The 19,404-nt window shown below is 47.2% G+C and overlaps 3 protein-coding genes across 9 annotated transcripts in view; 2 read left to right on the top strand and 1 right to left on the bottom strand.

Annotated features, from left to right (window-relative positions):
* Positions 1-6,331, bottom strand: part of pold3 (polymerase (DNA-directed), delta 3, accessory subunit) — a 29,134-nt gene extending 22,803 nt beyond the window's left edge. For 2 of the 3 annotated variants that reach the window (XM_052025902.1, XM_052025901.1), the window contains exons 1-3: positions 6,138-6,232; positions 4,528-4,583; positions 3,673-3,775 (exon numbers count right to left, since the gene is read on the bottom strand). In XM_052025902.1, the coding sequence (XP_051881862.1) occupies positions 3,673-3,775; positions 4,528-4,583; positions 6,138-6,209 (231 nt within the window). In that variant the 5' untranslated portion in view covers positions 6,210-6,232. Of the gene's footprint in view, positions 1-3,672; positions 3,776-4,527; positions 4,584-6,137 lie in introns of all 3 variants that reach the window. The other variant, XM_052025900.1, reaches the window with a different exon arrangement.
* Positions 6,281-15,691, top strand: lipt2 (lipoyl(octanoyl) transferase 2). 3 transcript variants are annotated; one of them, XM_052025904.1, is made up of 4 exons: positions 6,281-6,403; positions 9,897-10,267; positions 11,841-12,396; positions 14,947-15,691. In XM_052025904.1, the coding sequence occupies exons 3-4, from the start codon at positions 11,934-11,936 to the stop codon at positions 15,159-15,161; spliced, it is 678 nt and encodes a 225-aa protein (XP_051881864.1). In that variant the 5' UTR covers positions 6,281-6,403; positions 9,897-10,267; positions 11,841-11,933; the 3' UTR covers positions 15,162-15,691. The 3 variants fall into 3 exon arrangements, with proteins under 3 accessions (XP_051881864.1, XP_051881866.1, XP_051881865.1); XM_052025905.1 differs by lacking the exon at positions 6,281-6,403 and adding an exon at positions 6,454-6,472; XM_052025906.1 differs by lacking the exon at positions 9,897-10,267 and having other exon boundaries at positions 6,314-6,403.
* Positions 6,348-19,404, top strand: part of pgm2l1 (phosphoglucomutase 2-like 1) — a 96,947-nt gene continuing 83,890 nt past the window's right edge. The window contains exon 1 of one of the 3 annotated variants that reach the window (XM_052025899.1): positions 6,348-6,403. Coding sequence is in view for 1 of the 3 variants with exons in the window: in XM_052025896.1 (XP_051881856.1) it covers positions 17,825-17,932 (108 nt within the window). In the remaining 2 variants the exon portion in view is untranslated. Of the gene's footprint in view, positions 6,404-16,537; positions 16,836-17,689; positions 17,933-19,404 lie in introns of those variants that run through there. The other 2 variants (XM_052025898.1, XM_052025896.1) reach the window with 2 other exon arrangements.

Raw genomic sequence — 19,404 nt, 5'->3', positions numbered from 1 at the left:
TAAATGCACGTAGCATCAGGAATAAAGTAGATGACCTAGTGGCACAACTACAGGTTAATAAATATGACATCGTTGCAATCACTGAGTCGTGGCTTCATGATGGATGTGATTGGGAACTGAATGTCAAGGGGTATACAGTATATAGGAAGGATAGGAGGGTAGGCAGAGGGGGAGGTGTGGCCATGATGGTTAGTAGCGATATAAAATCAATAGAAAGGAAGGACATTGGGTCAGAGGAGGTGGAATCCTTATGGGTGGAGCTGAGAAATAGCAAGGGTAAAAGAACAATAATAGCAGTCATATATAGGCCCCCGAACAGCAGTCAGGAAGTGGACCATAAGTTGCAGATTGAGATAGAAAAAGCATGTCAGAGTGACAATGTGAAGATAATTATGGGGGATTTTAACATGAAGGTGGACTGGGAAATGCAGCAAGGCGGTAGTACTCAGGAGAGTGAGTTTGTGGAATGTCTAAGGGATGTTTTTCTGGAGCAACTTATTGAGGAGCCCACCAGGGGATCGGCTGTTTTGGATTGGGTGCTGTGTAGTGAACCCGAGGTGATTAGGGAACTAAAGGTAAAGGAACCACTGGGAACAAGTGATCACAATATGATTGAGTTTAGTTTCAAGTTTGAGAAGGAGAAGCTGATAACTGGTGTATCGATATTTCAGTGGAATAAGGGAAATTACAAAGGTATGAGAGATGAGTTGGCCCAAATTGATTGGAGGAGTAAGTTAGCTGAAGGGACGGCAGAGGAAAAATGGAAGAAATTTCTACAGGAAATAAGGACAATGCAGGACAGATATATTCCAAGAAAAAAGGTTTTGAATGGAAAAAAGGCACAGATGTGGATAACGAGGGAGGTGAAGGATAAAATAAAAGCAAAAGGGGCGGCGTACAAAGTAGCAAAAATTAGTGGGAAAACAGAAGATTGGAACGATTTTAAAAATCTGCAGAGAGAAACTAAGAAGGTCATTAGGAAAGCAAAGATGAGTTACGAAAGGAAGCTGGCGGACAACATTCGGAAGGATTCTAAGAGTTTTTTTTAAATACATAAGGAATAAAAGAGAGACACGGGTTGACATAGGACCAATTGATAACGGTGCAGGAGGTATTATAATGGATGATAGTGAGATGGCAAGGGAATTGAATGAATATTTTGCATCGGTCTTCACCGTGGAGGACATAAGCAATGTGCCCATTAGTCAGGAGTCTCACGAATTGGAGCTGAGTTCAATTGAGATTAATAGGGAGAAGGTGCTTGGAAAACTAAAGGGGCTTAAGGCTGATAAATCTCCCGGACCGGATGAGGTGCATCCCCGGGTTCTGAAGGAGGTGGCTGTGGAGATAGCGGAGGCGTTGGCGATTATTTTTCAGGAATCGATAGATTCTGGCATGGTTCCGGAGGACTGGAGGGTAGCGAATGTAGTTCCGTTGTATAAGAAAGGTGGGAGGCAGCACAAAGGCAATTACAGACCTATTAGTCTGACGTCAGTGGTGGGAAAATTATTGGAGTCTATCCTCAAGGAGGAGGTTACCGAATACCTAGAGGCGCAAGGCAAGATAGGACCTAGTCAACATGGTTTTGTGAAGGGGAGGTCCTGTCTGACCAACCTATTGGAGTTTTTTGAAGAAATCACAGGTAGGGTGGATAAGGGAGAGGCGGTAGATGTTGTGTATTTAGACTTTCAAAAGGCCTTCGATAAGGTGCCTCACAAGAGACTGATTAATAAGATGAGAGGTCATGGAATTATGGGCAGGGTAGCAAAATGGGTGGAGAATTGGCTGGTTGGCAGGAAGCAAAGGGTGGAAATAAAAGGATCTCGTTCTGGTTGGTTACCGGTTACTAGTGGTGTGCCGCAAGGGTCGGTGTTGGGGCCTCTCCTTTTTACCTTGTACATCAATGATTTGGATGATGGAATAAATGGTTGTGTGGCTAAGTTTGCGGATGACACCAAGATAAGTGGAGGAGTAGGGAGCATAGAGGAAATAGAAAGAATGCAGAGGGACCTAGACAGTTTAGGAGAATGGGCAAGGAAATGGCAGATGAGATTCAATGTTGAGAAATGTGCAGTTGTACACTTTGGAAGTAGAAATAAGCGGGTAGATTATTATCTAGAAGGAGAGAAGATTGATAGTGCGGTAGTACAAAGGGACTTGGGGGTACTCATACAAGATACCTTAAAAGTTAACCACCAGGTTGGATCGGTGGTTAAGAAAGCGAATGCTATGTTGGCATTCATCTCGAGAGGTATAGTGTATAAAAGTAAGGAAGTGTTGATGAGGCTCTACGGGGCGCTAGTGAGGCCTCATTTGGAATACTGTGCGCAGTTTTGGGCCCCGCATCTTAGGAAGGATGTGCTGACGTTGGAGAGGGTTCAGAGGAGATTTACGAGAATGATTCCAGGAATGAAAGGGCTTAAGTATGATGAGCGTTTGTCGGCTCTTGGACTGTACTCGCTGGAGTACAGAAGGATGAGAGGGGACCTCGTAGCGACATTTAAAATGTTGACAGGTAAGGATAGAGTAGATGTGGCTAGGCTGTTTCCCTTGGTGGGCGTGTCCAGGACCAGAGGGCACAATCTTAGAATTAGAGGGTACAGTTTCAAGACAGAGATGAGGAGAAGTTTCTTTACCCAGAGGGTGGTGAAATTGTGGAACTCCTTGCCACGCACAGCAGTGGAGGCCAGATCAGTGGGGGTATTCAAGGAGGAGATAGACAGATATCTAAATAGTCAGGGTATCAAGGGATATGGGGATAAGGCTGGCAAATGGGATTAGAATAGTTTTTTTTTTCTCTCTCTTTTTTCCCACCCCATTTCTTTTTCCCTTTTCCTTGGAGCAGACTCGATGGGCCGAATGGCCTGCTTCTGCTCCCTTATCTTGTGATCTTGTGACTTGATAGAGGTGTACAAGATGATGAGGCATAGATCAAGTGGACAGTCAGAGACTTTTTTCCAGGGCAAAAATGGCTAACATGAGGAGACATAATTTTAAGGTGACTGGAGGAAGGTATAAGGGGGATGTAAGAGGCAAGTTTTTTTATTTACACAGAGAGTGGTGGGTGCGTGGAACACACTGCCGGCAGAAGTGGTGGAGGCAGATACATTAGGGACATTTAAGAGACTCTTAGACAGCCACATGAATGATAGAGAAATGGAGGGCTATGTGGGAGGGAAGGGTTAGATAGATCTTAGAGCAGGATAAAATGTCGGCACAACATCGTGGGCTGAAGGGCCTGTACTGTGCTGTAATGTTCTGCGTTCAGGGTCATACTTTGGTATTCATTTCTGGTAAAATGACAGCCTCTTTGCTGTTGAGAATCGAACCAGCGACATGGTATCTTGAGAGGGCTTGATGTGGAATGGAACCCAACCACTCATTGGTCCCACAGGTAAAAAGTCAAATCCTTGCTGTGGCTCATCTGGGATAGATTTGGAAACCTCAATCCCAATAAATTGCTGGCGTACACACTCTTTGCCAAGCAATAGATAAGAAACATAGCCATACATTTGTGTCAGTGTTCATAAATCACCCTAAAACAAGTGTACATTAATTTTTGGACAAATAAGACTAACTGATCTTAAACATTAGTGTCAGGTTAAATCACTGCCCACCAGTAAAATCAAACCTTAAACTGATTTCAAAACCTGGTTACATTGGAAGACGTACCGAAATTCCATCTTCTACTGCTTTTCCAGACACAAGATAGGTCACGTGGAGCTGAGCTCCAGAGTTTTCTTTCCTTTTGAGCTCCACATAGTAATAAAGTAACCTGGAAAACGCATGGAGGGAACAGTTTAGTTGGTGGCACAAACCCTTGGCTGCAAACACAACCTTCAAATAAAACAGCTCTCTCCATACAAGCTGCAGAACATCAAGAGTGGCTCCTGGACCCATTACGACTAGCCTAATAGGTCCCAAGAAAACCTTGAGGGCAACATAATACACACAGTTCACAGATCTAAACTCAAAAAGGAAATTGGAGCCTCCCTTCCTTCAACAGTAGGGAAACTTCCCTCAGCACTTTACGAAGTTTCAACGTCATTAGACAAACTCTATCACCCTGCCTAATGCCATGTCGGACTGCTGAAGCCATATGCAGCATGTAGTTATAAAAGCAGATCAACTAGACTAGGGTTGATTTCTTTGGAACAAAGGAGACTGGGAGTTTTATTTGAGATACAGAGAATTATGAGAGGCCTGGACAGGAAGAATAAAGAGGAATTATTTTTCTTGGCAGAGGGAGCAGGGTCTTGACCTGAAACGTCAACCAACCCTTTGCCTCCACAGATACCGCTCAACCCCGAGTTCCTCCAGCAGTTGGTTTTTTGCTCCAGACTCCAGCATCTGCAGTCTCTCTTACGTTTCCATCAACTGAGTACAATGTACAAGTGATTCTCTTGCTCCACAACAGGTCCCTTCTCTTCTTAGATATTCTGGACAAATAACCACTCTTTAACCAGTACTAGTTTAAATTGGTCGATGAAGAAACGAGGTAGGTCAGGTTCAAGGTCCAGCACTTACTGTTTCGCCTGGTTGACATGAATGCCCAGGGAATGGCTCAGCATCTTGTAGGTAACCTGTAGAACAAAATCCAAATATAAAAATCTTAGAGTTGAGAGTAGGTCAAAAGGGGAAAGGGAATGTTTAGGATTGTGGCAATTGAAGAGGCCTGAGGAGCATTTATGTAGTGTCTTGAATGAAGAAAATGGTCGAACCATGGAAACGTACAGCAGAAATGGTGGAAAAGAATGGGCTGTCCCCAGAACACTCTACACAAAAGATGCATTTCACTGCGTTTTGATGTACATGTGACTAATAAAGAAATCTCATTTTAAATTGAAAGAGTCCAAAGACAACATTTTAGATGTCCCTACTATTCACCACGTTTCCACTCAATCCCCATCAGTCCAGTTTAACTATCTCTAAGTAACGTATACAAAATGCTGAAGGAACTCTATAATCCAGTCCTGATGAAGGGTCTCAGCCTGAAACATCAACTGTTCATTTCCCTCCATTGATGCTGCCTGACCTGCTGTGTTCCTCCAGCATTTTATGTTCCTTCCTCCAGATTTCCAGCATCTGCACTCTCTATTGTGCCTCTACTATCTCTAAACCATCTTCCCCACAAGTTTTAGCTCCAGCCAATCCTCATGGATTTAATACCTGCCCCAGGGTTATCTGCCACTCTCTCCCCCATCCACAGGTTTATCCCTACTCCTCACCCTCTCCCCGCCCCAGGTTTATGCAGACTCTCTCTCCCCCTCCATGCCCTAGGTTTCTCCATCAATCTCTTCCCTCTTCTTCCCCATCTGGGTTTATCCGCGCTTTACCCTCGTCACTTTCTCCCCATTCCTGCCCCTGGGTATCACACTGCTCCCTCCTGGGGGGTGGTCCGTTCTCCCACCCCTCCCCGTGTGTGTGTGTGTGTGTGTGTGTGTGTGTGTGTGTGTGTGTGTGTGTGTGTGTGTGGAGGGGGGGAGATGTCCGTCCTCCCGGGGGGGGGGGGGTCCGTCCTCCCGCCGTCCCTCCCGGGGAGGAGGGGGGGTCCCTCCTCCCGCCGCCCCTCCCGGGGAGGAGGGGGGAAGGGGGGGGAAGGAGGGGGGGGGAAGGAGGGGGGGGGAAGGAGGGGGGGGGAAGGAGGAGGGGGGAAGGAGGAGGGGGGAAGGAGGAGGGGGGAAGGAGGAGGGGGGAAGGGGGGGGAAGGAGGAGGGGGTCCGTCCTCCCGCCGCCGCCCCTCCCGGGGGAGGGGGGGTCCGTCCTCCCGCCGCCGCCCCTCCCGGGGGAGGGGGGGGGTCCGTCCTCCCGCCGCCGCCCCTCCCGGGGGAGGGGGGGGGTCCGTCCTCCCGCCGCCGCCCCTCCCGGGGGAGGGGGGGGGGTCCGTCCTCCCGCCGCCGCCCCTCCCGGGGGAGGGGGGGGGTCCGTCCTCCCGCCGCCCCTCCCGGGGGAGGGGGGGGGGTCCGTCCTCCCGCCGCCCCTCCCGGGGGAGGGGGGGGTGTCCGTCCTCCCGCCGCCCCTCTCCCAGAGAGATCAGACCCCGCTCCCTTTCCCACCCTGACTTCCATCCCCCGCTCCCGCGCCGCCGCCCCCGGGGCCGGACCCCGCTCCCTCGCCTCCCCACGCCCCCTGCTCACGATCCGGTTCTCGTCCATCACCAGCTCCTCCACGTTCTCCACCAGCAACTCCAGCTCCTCCATAGCGACCATGGCGCCAAACCGGGGTGAGAGGTCACGGGGAAGGGGCGGGGCCTCCTCGTTCCCCTGGCAACCGGGCCCCCGCCGCCCGCTCCCGGGGCGCCGACATCCCTCAGCAGCGAGCCCCCTCCGTTCGCTGCGGCAACCGACGGCGGAACCGTTGTATTAAACCCTCAACGTTGCAATAAGTGCATTAAACTTTAAAGGTGAGAATGGGGCTAAAGGTTATAAAGATGGCAGCGTCCGGGAGTTGAGGCTGTGACGCCCCGCTGAGGGTAACTTACAACCAAGTTTGCAGATAATTATTGAATTTTTACAGTTTTGGGCTATTTTATTATAATGTCCTGAAGGGTAATCGATTGTTGTGCAAACTACTTATTTAAGGTTCTGTTACTGCAGGACCAGCTCTTTGTATCAAGGTATTGTGGTCAACAGCAGCTGCAGGATCAACACATTTTGTGTGTTGCTCCAGATTGCAGCAGCCCTCCTGTGTCAGCAACTATAAGGTTATGAGAGGCATAGGTAGGGTGGATAGTCAGAGCCTTCCTCCCAGGGTAGTAATGTCAAATACTAGAGGATGTGCATTTAAGGTGAGAGGGGGAAAGTTTAAAGGAAAGTTGAAAAGCCTGGATAGAGTGGTCGTGGAGAGGATGTTTCCAGTAGTGGGAGGGTCTAGGACCAGAGGGCACAGCCCCAGAATAAAAGGATGTTCCTTTGGAACTGAGATGAGGAGGAGTTTCTTTAGCCAGAGGGTGGTGAATCTGCAGAATTCCTTGCCACAGACGGCTGTGGAGGCAAAGTCATTGGGTGTGTTTAAAGCGGAGGTTGACAGGTTCTTGATTAGTAAGGGTGTCAAAGGTTACAGGGACAAGGCAGGAGAATGGGGCTGAGAGGGAAAAATAAATCAGCCATGATCGAATGATGGAGCAGACTCAATGGGCCAATTTTGCTCCTATGTCTTATGGTCTTATGGAGATATGCAGGACAATTTTTTTTACACAGAGAGTGGTGGGTGCCTGGAATGGGCTGCCAGGGGTGGTGGTGGAAGCAGATATGATAGAGGTTTTTAAAGAGGCTGTTAGATATGTGAATTTGCAGGGAGTGGATGGATTTGGATCATGTGCAGGCAGAAGAGAATTTGTTCAATCGGTTAATTAGGGTGAAAGGGGAAAAGTTTAGGGGGAACATTAGGGGGAACTTCTTCACTCAGAGAGTGGTGGGAGTATGGAACGGGCTGCCATCTGATGTAGTAAATGCGGGCTCACTCTTGAGTTTTAAGAATAAATTGGATAGATACATGGACGGTAGTGGTCTGGAGGGTTATGGACTGGGTGCAGGTAAATGGGACTAGCACAATAACGTTTTGGCACAGACTAGAAGGGCCGAATGGCCTGTTTTTTCTGTGCTGTAGTGTTCTATGGCATGTGTTTGGCTCAGATGGCGCAGATTGCTCATGAATCTATGAACTTGCTTTCAAGTTATATGTTAAGGCATCCCCACGGAATTCACAGGAGTGTTATCCAACAATATCTGACAGTGAGCTATCTGGGGATATAGGGGGCTGGTGAGAAGATGCTTGGGTGAAATGGGAGGATCAGGAGCACCTTAAGGGAGGCAGAGAGGTTTGGGGGTGAATTGCAGAGTTTGGGGCCCTAGCTAGCTGAAGGGAAAGCCACCACTGATGCAGTGATTTAAAATCAGTATTGAACAGGCGGCCAGAATTGGACGAGCTTGGTGGTATCAGAAGGTTATAGGGCTGGAGGAGTTTACAAAGATGAGAAGGAATGAGGAGGACTTGAAAACTAGAATGAGGATTTCAAAAGACATTGCTTTACCTGGAGCCAAAGTAGAATAATGCATACATGGTGAAAAGTGAACTGAGCTTGATATAAATTTTATCAGAATCAGGTTTATTATCCCTGACAGATGTCGTGAAATTTGTTGTTTTGTGGCAGTAGTACAGTGCAAAACATAAAGATTACTATAAGTTACAAAAAGAAGTAAATAGTGCAAAAGAGGAATAACAAGGTAGTGTTCATGGGTTCACAGACCATTCAGAAATCTGATGGCAGGCCTGCTTTTCACAATTTAGTGCAGTGCTACATCACTTTGTACAAAAAGAGGGGAGAATTTCATGACTTGAGATACCCAAGATGCCTCAATGAAATTAATAGTCTTATTGCAGTGTTGTTATGTAGGAAATATGGCAACAGATTTTCTCACAGCAAGCTTTCAAAAAATGTCATTATGACAGCTAGATAATTTGAGTCACATTGTTTCAGTGTTTTCTGGACCAGAGGACATTGTGGAGGATTCTCCAGCTCTTCAAAATGGTGCCATGGGATAGTTACACCCTCCTCAATTTAGCATTTCGGCAGATAGGCAACAGAACTGAAGGTGTGGCACTTGCTCAGTAATGCACTGGTTATGTCAACTTGGGATGGAGGATGAAGGCTCCAGATTTTAACTTCACCTATTTAGTTTAGAGGGTGGACCATGGAATTGGAACTTGTGTGAAACAGTTTGTACAGAGATGGCTGGATCCCTTCCCTTAAGGACACTTGTGAAACGGTTTTGACTGTGCAACGGCCCGGCAGCTTTATGACCATTTGATGTGGTGTTGACCTGCGAGTCATCAGATTTCTGGAATGGTTTTTGAATGAACTTTGGTATTGGTTTATTATTGTCACTTGTACTGAGGTACAGTGAAAAACTTGTCTTGCGTACCGTTCGTACAAGTCAATTCATTACACAGTGCATTGAGGTAGTACAGAGAGCATTGAGGTAGTACAGGGTAAAAACAATAACAGAGTACAGAGTAAAGTGTCACAGCTACAAGGAAGTGCATTGCAGGTAGACAATAAGATGCAAGGTCAAACAAGTCCATCTCATTGTATAAGGGAACCATTTAATAGTCTTATCACTGTAGGATAGAAGCTGTCCTTGAGCCTGGTAGTATGTGCCCTCAGTCTCCTGTATCTTTTGCCTGATAGGAGAGGAGAGGAGAGAGGATGACCTGGGTGGGTGGGGTCTTTGATTATGCTGGCTGCTTCACCAAGGCAGCGAGAGGTAAAGACAGAGTCCATGGAGGGGAGGCTGGTTTCCGTGATGCGCTGGGCTGTGTCCACAACTCTCTGCACTTTCTTGTACTCCTGGGCAGAGTAGTTGCCATACCAAGCCGTGATGCATCCAGATAGGATGCTTTCTATGGTGCATCGATAAAAATCGGTGAGTGTCAAAGGGGACATGCCAAATTTCTTTAGCCTCCTGAGGAAGTAGAGACACTGGTGAGCTTTCTTGGCCGTGTCGTCTACGTGGTTGGACCAGGACAGGCTATTGGTAGTGTTCACTCCTAGCAACTTGAAGCTTTAAACCTCAGCACCATTGATGTAGACAGGTGCATGTACACTACCCCCTTTCCTGAAGTCAATGACTAGCTCTTTTGTCTTGCTGACATTGAGGGAAAGGTTGTTGTCATGACACCATGTCACTAAGCTCTCTACCTCCTTCCTGTACTCTGACTCATCATTATTTGAGAATGATGGGGCTTAAACTAATCAGCTCTTGGTATGCAAGCTCAGAATTAGAACAGTACCACTGAAAAAACTCACTGATTATTGGTAGTTTTGAGACTATGTAGATGCAGTTCTGAAAGCAATTGAGCAAATCTCAATTGATTTTTCATCTGTTCTTCCCCAGACTCTTGGAATGACTGAACTCCTTTACTTTGTAAACTGCCTTGGTGTGATGGTCTTTCTGCTCACTGTTCTCTATCACTGGGTCGACATTACACACACTAGATCTGCAACCCTTACTCAAAATTTCTATGATGCCAGGCCAAAAAGAAGCTTTCACAGCCACTGCCGAAGGAAGGTGTATACACGAATGTCTGAATCGGAGTGTGAACAAGAGTCTTGATCAGTGATTTTTGAACCTTGCTTGAGATATCTGGAGACGAAACATCCACTTGCATCAAAATCTGTGACGAGCTGAGAATATGTCAGTGAGAAATGTAATCTGCACAGAACAAGCTAGGAACTGATGGGATCCTGCTGCTTACTGACAAACAGGTGAAGTGTTGGAGAGCTGTTCTCTAAAACCCTAATCCAGAAAGTGAGCATGTAATTTAAGATGGTGCTTGTTGGTTTATTATTGTTACGTGCACTGAGATACTGTGGAAAACTTTTTGTTTCTGTGCGATCCAGGCAGCACATCGAGGAAGTAAAAAGAAAACAGAATGCAGAATACAGTGTAGCAATTATGGAGAAAGTGCAGTGCAGGTAGACAACTGAAGTGCAAGGGCCGCGATGAGGTAGATTGGGAGATCGAGAATTCAACTTTAGTATATGAGAGGTTCATTCAAGAGTCTGATGAGAGTGGGATAAGATATCTTTATTAGTCACATGTACATCGAAACACACAGTGAAATGCATCTTTGCGTGCAGTGTTCTGGGGGCAGCCCGCAAGTGTCGCCACACTTCCGGCGCCAACATAGCACGCCCACAACTTCCTAACCCATACGTCTTTGGAATGCGGGAGGAAACCGGAGTACCCAGAGGAAACCCATGCAGACACGGGGAGAATGTACAAACTCCTTATGGACAGTGGCCGGAATTGAACCCGGGTTGCTGGCACTGTAGTAGTGTTACGCTAACTGCTACACTACCATGCCTGAAGCTGTCCTTGAGTACTTCAGTAGCAAGGGAGTTCTGTAGTGTTGAAAGAGCCATCCTCAGAAAGATTCTGCTTCATCAGCCTGTTTCAGTGGCTAAAATTTCTCCCTCAGTCAAAAACAATAAAATTACCCATCTATGTTCCTGTATGTAGAGCCCTGGTGAGACTACATCTAAAATACTGTGTGTACATCTGGTCTCCCCATCCAAGGAAGGATAGAGTCAGTGGAATAAAGCTTCATTAGATTGATTAGATAGGCATAGTAGTGTAGCGGTTAGCATAACGCTTTACAGCGCCAGTGACCCAGGTTCAAATCCGGCCACTGTCTGTAAGGAGTTTGTACGTTCCCCCCGTGTCTGCGTGGGTTTCCTCCGGGTGCGCCAGCTTCCTCCCACATTCCAAAGACGTACGGGTTAGGAAGTCGTGGGCATGCTATGTTGGTGCCGGAAGCGTGGCGACACCTGCGGGCTGCCCCCCCAAAATCACTACGCAAAAGATGTATTTCACTGTGTGTTTTGATGTACATATGACTAATAAAGATCTTATCTTACTGGGATGGAGGGTTTGTCCCATTATGGGAGATTAAGGAGACTGAGCCTGTACTTCCTCTGGAGTTTTGAAGAATAAGAGGTCGTCTCATTGAAACAAGTAAAATTCTAATGGGAAGATGCAAGGACGTTGTTTCCCTTGGCGCGGATGCCTTGGACCAGGGGTCAGCCATTCAGGAAACAGATGAGAAGAAATTTCTTTACCCAGAGGGTAGTAAATCTTTTGAATTCTTTACCCAAGAGGGCTCTCGAAGCTCAGTTGCTAAGTATGTGCAAGACAGAGATCAATAGATTTTTGTATATTAGGGGAATTGAGGGATATGGGATTTGTGCAGAAAACTGAAGCAAAAGATCAGCTCTGACCAGCAACAGGCTGGTCCATTTCTTCTATTTCTCATGTTCTTACTTCTTATTATAACAGAGAGTGCCAAGTTGGGTGTAAAGTACTTTGGACCATCCAGGCATGATACGACGTCTTTTTCATCCTTGAAACCTAAAGTCTTAATTTGATGCCATGAACTTTTCAAAGCCAGTGATTGAAGTGGTGAACCTTGGTAGGATTTCTTATGGCAACGCACTGCAAGCTCAGCGGAAGTTCATCCGACGCCACTTTGATGCTCTGTCCCAGCTGCCCACTGCTGAGCCACCAGTGAATGCACTGCTCTTGTGTGAGCATGCTCCTGTTTACACTATCGGCATAAGGACAGCACAATACCCAATTGAGGAGGAAGAGAGATTGAAGGGGCTGGGCGCAGAGTTTTACCAGGCAAACCGAGGAGGTTTGATCACCTTCCATGGCCCCGGGCAGCTGGTGTGCTATCCCATCCTCAACCTGGCCCATTTTAGGAAGAGCGTGCGGTGGTACGTGGGTGAGCTGGAGAGGACCACCATCCAGCTCTGCCACAAGTTTGGGATAAAAGCAGAGACCTCACCTGAGACTGGAGTGTGGGTCGGAAACAACAAAATCTGTGCCATTGGTAAGTAATGTCACCTGTATTTGTAGGTGGAGGTATGGTGCCAGGCTCCACTTTAGGAGGCAGTTTGGTGTATGTGAATTGTAAGGTGCTTCACAAGAGGCTTGTTGAGATGGACAATATGTGGTTGGAACTTGGATAATTGATTGGCAAGGTGAGTAAAACCCCATGGTCCTTCTCGCCTTGCCCCATCCTGGTAGTCATTGATGCACTGATAATTGTAGGGCACTCATAGCCATCGATCATGTATCAATGAGTCTACAGCAGATCCATGCAGGAAGTGAGGAACTGAAGAGCAAGTCCAGAGTCATTCAGACCCTCGAGCCTGTTCTGCCATTCAGTAAGATCATGGTTCTGTAGATTAACCCATTTCTATCACTGACACATAGCACCAGCCTTGGCCTTGTATGGTTTTATACCTTTTTGTTTAGTAAAGTTAATCTCAAATTTAAAATTATTCAAGTTACCTGCTAAAGCATTAAGATAGGAAGAGAGATCTATTCAGCCCTCATGCTTGTTCCACGAGCCTTCTGTAAAATTTTAAGGAATTATTGAACATTTATGACAGGAAGAGACAATTTGGCCAATTGAGTCTGTGTTGGTGGAAATAGAACTACCCAGTGTAATCCTAGCTTCAGCTCTAAATCCATATGAATCCATTCTTGAAGAACACATTCAAAAACATTGTTAAATGTTATGTCTTCCTGCCTCTATTACCCTTTCGGTTAGTGAGTTCCAGAACCCTACTACTCCTTGGGTGAAAAGATGTTTCCTTATCTCTCCTCTAGTACACTTACCAATTACTTTAAATTTTGATTTTTAAATCCTCTGCTCAGGGAAATAGGTCCCTCATAATTTTATGACCTCAATTAACTCTCCTTTCCTCTCTACCAAGGAAAACATTCCTAGCCAGTCTAATTAGTTCTCTAAACTACAATTTTCAAGCCCGGCCAATATCTTCATAAATCTCCTCTGCATCCTATCTAATGCAATCATATAATTCCTGTAATGTGGTGACCAGAACTGTACACTGTAGTCTAACTAATGTTGTATACAGTTCTGGCACATTCCCCCTTTCTACCTCACTCTGTTCTATGCCTCTGCTACCAATAAAAACACACTAGGTCTTTTTAACCACATTTTTGATCAGATCTGCTATCTTTTAAGGATCTATGGACCCACATTACAAGGTATCTTTGTTCTCCACACAATATCCTCTCATTTATTGAATATTTCCTCTCCCTTTGCACCTCCCAGAAGACGGGTGAAACGAAGGGAATATCTCAGGATGCAGACACAAGAAATCGCAGATGTTATAATCTGGAGCCATAAACAAACTGCTGGAGGAATTCAGCGGATCAGGCAGAATCTGTGGAGGCAGAGGGATGGCTGATGTTTTGGGTCAAGACCCTCAATCAGGACTGAGTGTAGAGGTGAAATAGTCAGTAGAAGAGGTAAGAGGGAGCGGAGAGGCAGAATTGGCAGGCGATAGGTGCAGCCAGGTTAAGAGGAGGATGATGGACAGAAGGGGGAGGGATGGAGTTGGAGATGGCAGTTGGTGGGTGATAGGTTGCAACAGATAAAGAGGAAGAAAACGAAGCAGATGGAGCAAGATAGGGGAGAGGGCAAGTAGAGACAGAGGCTGGAAGGTGATGTGGAGACACAAGAGGTAGAAGATGCTGGAATCTGGTTAAGAAAGAAAGTGATAAGTGGAACGAGATAAGGGAATGATGATAGACAGATGGTACCAGTTGGACAAGGGGATAGGAGACCTAGTGGGTTAAGTGTTTGAGTGATAGGCAGATGGAACCATGTCGGTGAGGGGAACAAAACTGGGTGATGGGTTACTGGGGATGGGTTGGAAAAAGTGGGGGTGAGAGAACCTGACTGGCTCAGAAGCAGAGAGAAAGGAGCACATGTGCGAGTTATCTGAAACTGAAAAATTAATGTTCATACCATTGGGTTGTAGACTATCCAGGCAGAATATGAGGTTTTATTTTTCTAGTTGGCATTTGGCCTCACCCCGGCACTGGAGGAGACCAAGGACAGAGGTTGTTGTGGGAATGGAAAGGGGAGTTGAAATGGCATGCAACCAGGAGCTCAGGATTGCCATTGCTCTGTAAACCAGTCACCTAGGTTATACCTGATTCTCGCTGATGTACAGGAGGCCACATCAGGAGCGCTGAATGCAGTAGGCGATGTTGGAGGAGGTGTATATGAATCTTTGCCTCACCTGGAAGGCTGTTTGAGTCCCTGGATGGTGGTGAGGGAGGAGGTGTAGGGGCAAGTGTTGTACCTCCTGCGGTTGCAGAGGAAAGTGTCATAGGATGGGGAGTGGTGGGTGAGGAGGGACAAATGAACCAGGGAGTGATGGAGGGGTGGTCGCTGCAGAAAGGGGTGGGGAGAGGAAGATGTCACTGGTGGTGGGATCCTGTTGCAGAAATGACGATGGATGATGTGTTGGATGCTGAGGCTGGTGGGGTGAAAAGTGAGGAGCAAGGGAACTCTACCCCTCCCTATATTCTCTGTCTGTCTGTCTCTCTCTTTCCATAGGGATTCACTGTGGCAGATACATCACCTCTCATGGGTTAGCGCTGAACTGTAACACCGACCTCCTCTGGTTCTCACACATCACCCCCTGTGGTATCGAGGGGAAAGGGGTTACATCTCTGAGTCAAGTACTGAAGAGGGAAGTGACCGTCTCTGAGGCAGTGGAGCCTTTCCTGGAAACGTTCGCAGAGCAGTTTAACTGCACGCTAAGGCAGTAGAAGCCATCCATCTCCAAGCTGGCCATCTCCACAGATCCTCACCCAGTCAACTGGCTGTACTGTTTGAAGTGGGTTGAGACTTGCCTGTAATCTGCAAGGAAGAGTGGAGCTTGAATAGAACACGAAGATCAAACACATTACTTGTCCTGCCCAACAGGATCCAGTGAATTGCTAAATCGCGCCTTCTTGTCGACTGATACCAGAACACTGAATGAGAACTTGAGGGCGCAGATGCAAGTGACTGCAGATGTGGAAATCTGGAGAAAGAAACAAACTGCTGTAGGAACTCAGTGGTCAGGCAGCATCTGTGGAGGTAGTGGGATGGTTGACTCTGTATCAGGACTCTGGCTTGGAGTGGTTAAGTGAGATTAGGTAGTGGGAAGCTAAAGGAATGCTATTAAATAAAATGACATGGTGAATAATGCTGTGATGTGATTCTGAGCCATACAGAGTCGATGATGTTCTAAGTACATTTGTTGGCCTGTACCTATCATGGGGCAGTAGGTGTCAAATTAAAATTGCTCATTATATTGGTTTGGGATTGCTTTATTTTAGTTTTACTCATTTAGATGAACCATGCCACATTCTTGAACTACTGATGTCTATGTGAAAATGTCCCTAATGTTCTGGGATTTCTGATAAATGCACCGTGTATTTTCATGTCGAGATCATGCACTTGGTGTGTGTAACTCTTGTGGGAATAATGTGGGTGGACAGGACTGTACCCCTCTCATGGTAGTCAAATATGCATCTTGTCGGGACTCTCACTTGAAGAATATTAATTTGTGTAGTGTTGCCTGCATGGAGTTTGCATATTCTTCCTGTGACTGCATGGGTTGCCTCTGGGTGCTCTGGTTCCCTCCCACCCTCCCAATGGGATTAGTGAAAATGGGTGCTTGATGGTTGTTGTGGGCTGAAGGGCGTGTTTCCATTCTCTGGTGTAATGTTGACTGTTGATCTGCATGTACCATGGCCCTCAAGAGGGAAAAACTTGAGAAGAATATGGATTTAAACTATGCAGGTCCCACATACCACCTGCAATGGTTGTCAAAAACTTGGACATATGTTGACAGATGTCATGTGTGCAGATGCCAGAGGATGGCAGTGTTTGCAAATGACTGTACGTCACACTGCATTGTATAATGCAAGAAATCCTAGAACTGCCCAGTACAGTACAGAATGGATGGGCACCATTGGTATTTGTGTCAGCTCTTTGAAAGTGCTCTTAATCAATCCCAGTTCCCCATTTTCATGGTGCCTGTCATGACCTCAGGTTGGCCAAAGTGTTAAAGTATTTGATTAGCGGTAAAGTATAGTCACAGTTGTCATGTAGTAATCATTGTTATGCAGATTAAGACATTGGGGGAATACTCTCATTGGCCTCATTAGCCACCTCAGAATCCACAAAACCAGAGTGGAGTGAGTAATTCTTGATCCTTGAGGTGGTATGCTCCTCCCACCACTTACTTTCCCAATGCACTGCCTTGAGTTGCTCAATTCCATCCCGAATGCTCCTTCTCCACTTTGAGCAGTCGTGGGGATGTTGCACTTAAAGGAAGCTTTGAACATGTCCTTGAATCTTTTTCTCTGTCTGGCAATTTCAGAACAGTGCATCTCTTTCGGAAGTTTGCTGTTGGGAATGTAAACAACGTGACCTGCCAATGTAGCTGACAGGTAAGAGTAACTCAGGTCTTCAGGTCATGGTTGTAGGCCTGGGAGAGGACACTGATGTTGGTTTCCTTAATCTCTTCAGTGAATTTGGTCAGTTTTGCAGAAATAGCATTCATTTATTTTTCCAGTGTCTTGAGATGCCTGCTCGAGTCCAGATCTCGGAAATATCTATAAGGCAGGGATCACTGCTTCCTGGTAGAGCATGAATTTTGGGCCAGGTCTGAGGTTTCAATTTAAAACCCCAATGCGTTTCCTTAGTCAACTGGAGGCTCTGCTGGCACATTGAAAGTGGGGGTGAATTTTAAATCCATGATTGTCCTTGCTGAGGTGGCTTCCGAGAGATGGGAAGTGGTCTGTTTTCCAAGGTCTGGTCGTGAGCCTTTATGGAGGGCAGGGTGCTACAGCACCAGCAGGTTGACAGAGGACCTTTGCTTTGGGATATTGAATGCAAGGCTCGGTGGAAGAAGTCTACCGTGTCATGCAGCACAAAAAAAACAGGCCTACCATGTCTGTATTTACCAGGTTCCCGAGACAACTCCAAGACATCTCTCTTGTTCAGGGCGGTGTCCATGCAGCGCGCATTGCCTTCTGGGTGCTGTAGTCCGCGGTCGTGTCAGTCTCGGCGCATTTCCTGCGATCGAGACTACAATTCCCAGTTGGCTCCGCGGCGAGCTTGTCCTTCCCGCCCTTCCACCGTCGTTCCCCGGGCAACCAAAGCCGCGCCCGTGCGCGGTGCCCGCCGGGAGCTGTAGTCCGCCCACCTGCCTCCTCTGCGCGCCCCGCCCACGCCGCCGCCGCCGATAAACTACAAAGGCGGCGCCGTCCGCGCTGCGCAGGCGTGGTTTGAACTGTTATGGGGGAGGAAAATAGGCAGCGCTGGCGGCGGCGGCGGCTCGCACACGATGAGGAGGTGGCTCTGCGGCCACTGAGGTACCGGCGGCGCTCGGCCAGGCTGTGAGCGCGTTGGCCAGCGGTTGCGTGCCCGAGCGGAGATGGGGGACGGCGGGCAGGATGTGAACGCGAACCCGCTGAAAGGCGAGCTCCACGACGGAGACCAGGAGCTGGAGCGGGCGCTGCAGCAGTGGCTGCTGTGGGACCAGGTCGGTCTGCTCTCCCCTGCACACATGTGTGCTTCAGACCTCGGCCCTTCTCTCTCCCCCTCCCAGACCTTTCGGCTCTGTCTGTTTACCTTCGTTATCAGCTCGGCGCAGCGCGGGTCGGTCGCCACACGGCTGTTGATATTTAAAAGGCGTTGCTATTGGTAACGGCGGGTGGTGCAGTCCCTGATGGCCCTGTTGGGCTGATGGAATGAGCAATTGGTGACGGTCCTGTTGGGGTGGAGGGGTTGGAGGAATGGGTAATAGGTGATGGGGTTGGAGGAGGTGGGGAAATGGGAAATTGGTGACAGTCCTGTTGGGGTGAAGGGATCAGAGGAATGGGCAATTGGTGATGGTCCTGTTGGGGTGAAGGGATCAGAGGAATGGGCAATTGGTGATGGTCCTGTTGGGGTGGAGTGGTTGGAGGAATGGGCAATTGGTGACAGTCCTGTTGGGATGGAGGGGTTTGAGGAAAGGGGAAATAGGTGATGGGGTTGGAGGAGCTGGGGAAATGGGCAATAGATAATGGTCCTATTGGTCTGGAGGGGCTGATGGAATGGGCAATTGGTGACGGTCCTGTTGGGGTGGAGGGGTTTGAGGAAATGGGGAATAGGTGATGATCCTTTTAGGGTGGAGGGGCTTGGGGAATTGGCATCTCTTCTGATATATTGAAGTCAAATGCTCATGTCATGAGGGCAGAATTGTTTTAAATCTGTCATACAAGCTTTAGCATTGAAATTGACAGGTTGTGAGGTCACCTTAGCAGAACAATCCTGTTATGTGAGAAAATAATTTGTCCTATTAAAACAAACTTGATAACTGCACGTGGAAGGAGTGCAGCATAAATTCACCAGACTGGTTCAGGGGATGGTAGGTCTGTCAAAGGAGGTGAGATTGAGTAAGCTAAGCCTCTATCTCTTGAGTATGGTAGAATAAGAGGTGACCTCTTTGCAATATTATAAATGTGAGGATATGCTGAGGTGTGTAGACCAGAGGGGGAGGTCACTCTCCCTATATGACATGTGATTTTTATTTAAGGTGAGGTGACCAAAATTGTACGCACTACTTCTTCACTAATTTATCTATCAGATTCTTCTAAACACATATTCCCACCACCACTATTTTGAACCTGGTATTGGGAGACCGGCAAAATTAGTAATCTCTCCTTGGAACCAGACAGTCCTGCAAAATTCCATTGATGATTGATTAATGTCCCAGTAATTAGGCCTGGAGAAGAAATTTCAGTAAGATCTTTCAGTGTAACTTCTGTCTTTGGGTAATCCTGAAGTTAGTGTTCCAGTTAAGGCTGGAGTTGAAATCATGATAAGAATGCACTTCAGCATTTCTTTGCACTTGGCCTTGGTTGTGGAGATTCTGTGCTACAATATGCAATGAAATGTATGAATTTGATGCATTTGAGTGGAATGTCCTTAGCACATTGGAAAGACACTGCTTGTTCATTCTTCAGCCTTTGG

This window comes from Pristis pectinata, chromosome 11 (assembly GCF_009764475.1).
Source record: "Pristis pectinata isolate sPriPec2 chromosome 11, sPriPec2.1.pri, whole genome shotgun sequence".
NCBI classification, from domain to species: domain Eukaryota; kingdom Metazoa; phylum Chordata; class Chondrichthyes; order Rhinopristiformes; family Pristidae; genus Pristis; species Pristis pectinata.
The sequence above is the reverse complement of the archived record's forward strand: the minus strand, read 5'-3'. Positions and strand labels throughout refer to the sequence as shown.

Excerpts from the sequence above, each read along its gene's own strand:
- lipt2 (XM_052025904.1), top strand. The coding sequence starts at position 11,934 with ATGAACTTTTCAAAGCCAGTGATTGAAGTGGTGAACCTTGGTAGGATT. Across the intron at positions 12,397-14,946 it reads CAACAAAATCTGTGCCATTG|GGATTCACTGTGGCAGATAC; the intron begins GTAAGTAATGTC and ends CTCTTTCCATAG.